The sequence below is a fragment of the Amblyraja radiata genome, unplaced genomic scaffold (genome assembly GCF_010909765.2).
Source record: "Amblyraja radiata isolate CabotCenter1 unplaced genomic scaffold, sAmbRad1.1.pri scaffold_1090_ctg1, whole genome shotgun sequence".
NCBI lineage: Eukaryota > Metazoa > Chordata > Chondrichthyes > Rajiformes > Rajidae > Amblyraja > Amblyraja radiata.
The window spans coordinates 1-3,479 of NW_022630272.1; the positions used below are offsets into that span (position 1 = coordinate 1).

The 3,479-nt window shown below is 57.0% G+C and overlaps 1 protein-coding gene across 1 annotated transcript; it reads right to left on the reverse strand.

Moving 5' to 3' along the window:
- Positions 1-2,227: 2,227 nt before the first annotated feature.
- Positions 2,228-3,191, reverse strand: LOC116969736 (protein phosphatase 1 regulatory subunit 3A-like). The gene is made up of 2 exons (XM_033016514.1): positions 3,111-3,191; positions 2,228-3,078 (listed from the first exon to the last, which is right to left on the reverse strand). The coding sequence occupies exon 2, from the start codon at positions 3,048-3,050 to the stop codon at positions 2,253-2,255; it is 798 nt and encodes a 265-aa protein (XP_032872405.1). The 5' UTR covers positions 3,051-3,078; positions 3,111-3,191; the 3' UTR covers positions 2,228-2,252.
- Positions 3,192-3,479: the final 288 nt, after the last annotated feature.

The window sequence follows — 3,479 nt, forward strand, 5'->3', positions numbered from 1 at the left end:
ACTGTCGATAAGCTGAGAATAGACGGAGGATATAGATTGGCACAGGGTATAAATAGTACAGGCTGGACAGGGGCCAGGGAGTTGCTGAATGAGACCAGAGACCTGGGCTGGGTAAATTAGGACTGGGGCTCGTCGGAAAAAGTGACGGCAGTAATAGAGACCGTCACGGAATGGAAGCCTGTGGGGTGATTCCCACAGGGGGAGAGAGAGGAGGGGGGGGGGGGTGAGGGGGGAGACTAAAGCTGGATGAGAGGAACAGGTGGCAGGTTTAGTTTGGTTTAGTTTAGAGATACAGTGCGGAAACAGGCCCTTCGGCCCACCGAGTCCGTGCAGACCAGCGATCCCCGTACACTAGTTTAGTTTAGAGATCCAGCACGGAAACAGGCCCTTCGGCCCACCGAGTCCGTGCAGACCAGCGATCCCCGCACACTAGTTTAGTTTAGAGATACAGCGCGGAAACAGGCCCTTCGGCCCAACTTGCCCACACCGACCAGCGATCCCCGCACACTAGTTTAGTTTAGAGATCCAGCGCGGACACAGGCCCTTCGGCCCACCGAGTCCGTGCAGACCAGCGATCCCCGCACACTATCACCATCCTACACCCACCAGGGCCAACTTTTACATTGATACCAAAAGCCAATTAACCTACAAACCTGTACGTCTTTGGAGTTGATAGCTTGACTGAGAACCAACTACTTCACCGAATAGTGAAAGGCCCGGATAGAGTGGATGTGGAGAGGATGTTTCCACTAGTGGGAGAGTCTAGGACCAGAGGGCACAGCCTCAGAATTAAAGGATGTCCCTTTAGGAAGGAGATGAGGAGGAATTTCTTTAGCCAGAGGGTGGTGAATCTGTGGGATTCGTTGCCACAGACGGCGGTGGAGGCCACAAGTCAGTGGGTATTTTTAAAGTAGATTGTTGATTAGTGCGGGTGTCAGGGGTTATGGGGAGAAGGCAGGAGAATGGGGTTAGGAGGGAGAGGTGTTTAAGAAAGAACTGCAGATGCTGGAAAAATCGAAGGTGGACAAAAATGCTGGAGAAACTCAGCAGCATCTATGGAGCGAAGGAATAGGTGACGTTTCGGGTCGAGACCCTTCTTCAGAGGAGGGATATAGAGCAGCCACGGTGTAGACTAGATGGCCCGAATGGCCTAATTCTGCTCCTATCACTTACGACACAGGGGAAGGTGAGTGCGGGGCCATTTTGGGACACATGGGTACGGGAGGGGGTGGGGGGGTGGGGAGGGAGGGCATCTCGGGGCAGGAGAGCCTTGGCCGACCTTGTGTGGCTGGAGGTCAGGCAGCGGGAGCTCGGCCAGGGATAGTCCTGACTGTGGCGGGTAAGACGAGAAGGTGGTGGCTGTGACACATGTCCGGGGGGGGGGGGGGGGGAAGAGGGAGGGGGCACAATAATTTAGTTTAGTTTAGACAGAGAGGAAGATTATGGCCCAGTGAGGGGGGAGGGGAGGTGAGAAGGGGGTGCCGCGCTGCGTGGGGAGGGGCAATGAGGGACCTCTTCTCTCCCCCCCACGTTGGTAGCACAGTCTAGATGGGCTGAAGCGCCTGTCGATAACAGTCTGAAGAAGGGCCTCGACCCAAAACGCCGCCTTCCTTCGCTCCAGAGATGCTGCCCGTCCCGCTGAGTTACTCCAGCATTTTGTGCCTACCTCCGATTTAAACCAGCATCTGCAGTTCTTTCTTGCACTTACTTGCTTACTCTCTCTACTGATTCTGAGGTGGGAAAGGGCTGGCACTGACTCGATGGGCTGAAGGGCATGTTACTTTGCTGGGTTTCTCTCTGTGAGACCGGGAGGTGGGGGTGGTCGATGGGGGAAGAGTGGACAAGCTCCTCTGAAGAAGGGTCTCGTCCCGAAACGTCGCCCATTCCTTCTCTCCAGAGGTGCTGCCTGTCCCATAGAAACAAAGACAATAGGTGCAGGAGGAGGCCATTCGGCCCTTCGAGCCAGCACTGCCATTCATTGTGATCATGGCTGATCGTCCCTAATCAATAACCCGTGCCTGCCTTCTCCCCATATCCCTTGACTCCACTAGCCCCTAGAGCTCTGTCTAACTCTCTCTTAAATCCATCCAGTGACTTGGCCTCCACTGCCCTCTGTGGCAGGGAATTCCCAACTCTCTGGGTGAAAAGGTTTTTTCTCACCTTAGTCTTAAATGGCCTCCCCTTTATTCTAACTCCAGCATTTTGTGCCTATCTTCGGTTCCTCTACGACCACCCCTTCTCACCCTCATGCCCTACCTGATAGGGCTGGCTCTGAGGCAACTTCTCAGCACCAACTTGGTTGAGGTGGGGCTGGGGCTGGGGCAAGGACAGGACGATGGCACCTCTTCCAACGCCCTGCAGACCAGCCTGTAGTTGCTGCCCCGGTTGTTGGCCCATCGGACCTCTCCCGGCGTCTGGTATCGAACCACGAACTCCATGCAGGCGCCGGGGGCGGCGCAGGACCGGGGGAAGTGGAGGGTGAAGGAGAAGAGGTCGGAGCCGCCATCCGGCGCCGTCTGCAAGTGTCCGGCCGGGTGGTCGTAGTGAGATCGCCAGGAGTCGAGCGTGGCCCGGACTTGCACCGACTTCTGGAAGGCGTCGTTCAGCACCCGGACGGTGCCGGCCACCGAGAGAAGGTCCTCCTGCCTTGCTATAGCCTCCACCTCCACCCCTTGCTCCTGCAACCTCGCCCACAGCTCTGCCGGGGAGGAGGGGAGGCTGAAGTCGGGCTGGAGCTGGAACTGAAAGCCGCCGGGCTGTGGTGGCGAGTCCAACCCCTCTCCCTCTTCCTCTTCGGGCTCGAACTTGCTGAAGGTCTGTAGATGCACCAGGTCCAGGCCGCAGGTGTCGGCAAAGCGGACCTTGCGGGTGAGGGAAGGGTCTTCAGCCTCATCCCAGCTGTGGTCTCTCCTCCTGGGGATGGGCGAGGATCTGGGGATGAGATGAACCTTAAATGCTTCATCCTCCTCCTCGTCCTCCTCGTCCTCCTCGTCTTCCTCGTCTGCTCCTTCCTCCAGCACCGGCACTCGCAGCAGCCCCAACCCGTCCATTGACCCAGTCTGTGTCTCAGTCTGTGTCTCTGTCTCTGTCTGTGTCTCTGTCTCTGTGTCCAAGCTCCGGCCACTGACCAGGACCAATGGTCACTCTCACGCCTCCTTCCCTTCAACAACAGCGGCCAATCAAAGCAGCGGAAGATGTAGCAAACCAACAGCCGGCCAATCACTGCAGCGGAAGATGTAGCAAGCCAAAGCCCAGGGCCAATCACAGCAGAGGAAGATGTAGCAAGCCAACAGCCGGCCAATCACAGCAGCGGAAGATGTAGCAAGCCAAAGCCCAGGGCCAATCACAGCAGAGGAAGATGTAGCAAGCCAACAGCCGGCCAATCACAGCAGCGGATGATGTAGCAAACCAACAGCCGGCCAATCACAGCAGCGGATGATGTAGCAAACCAACAGCCGGCCAATCACAGCAGCGGATGA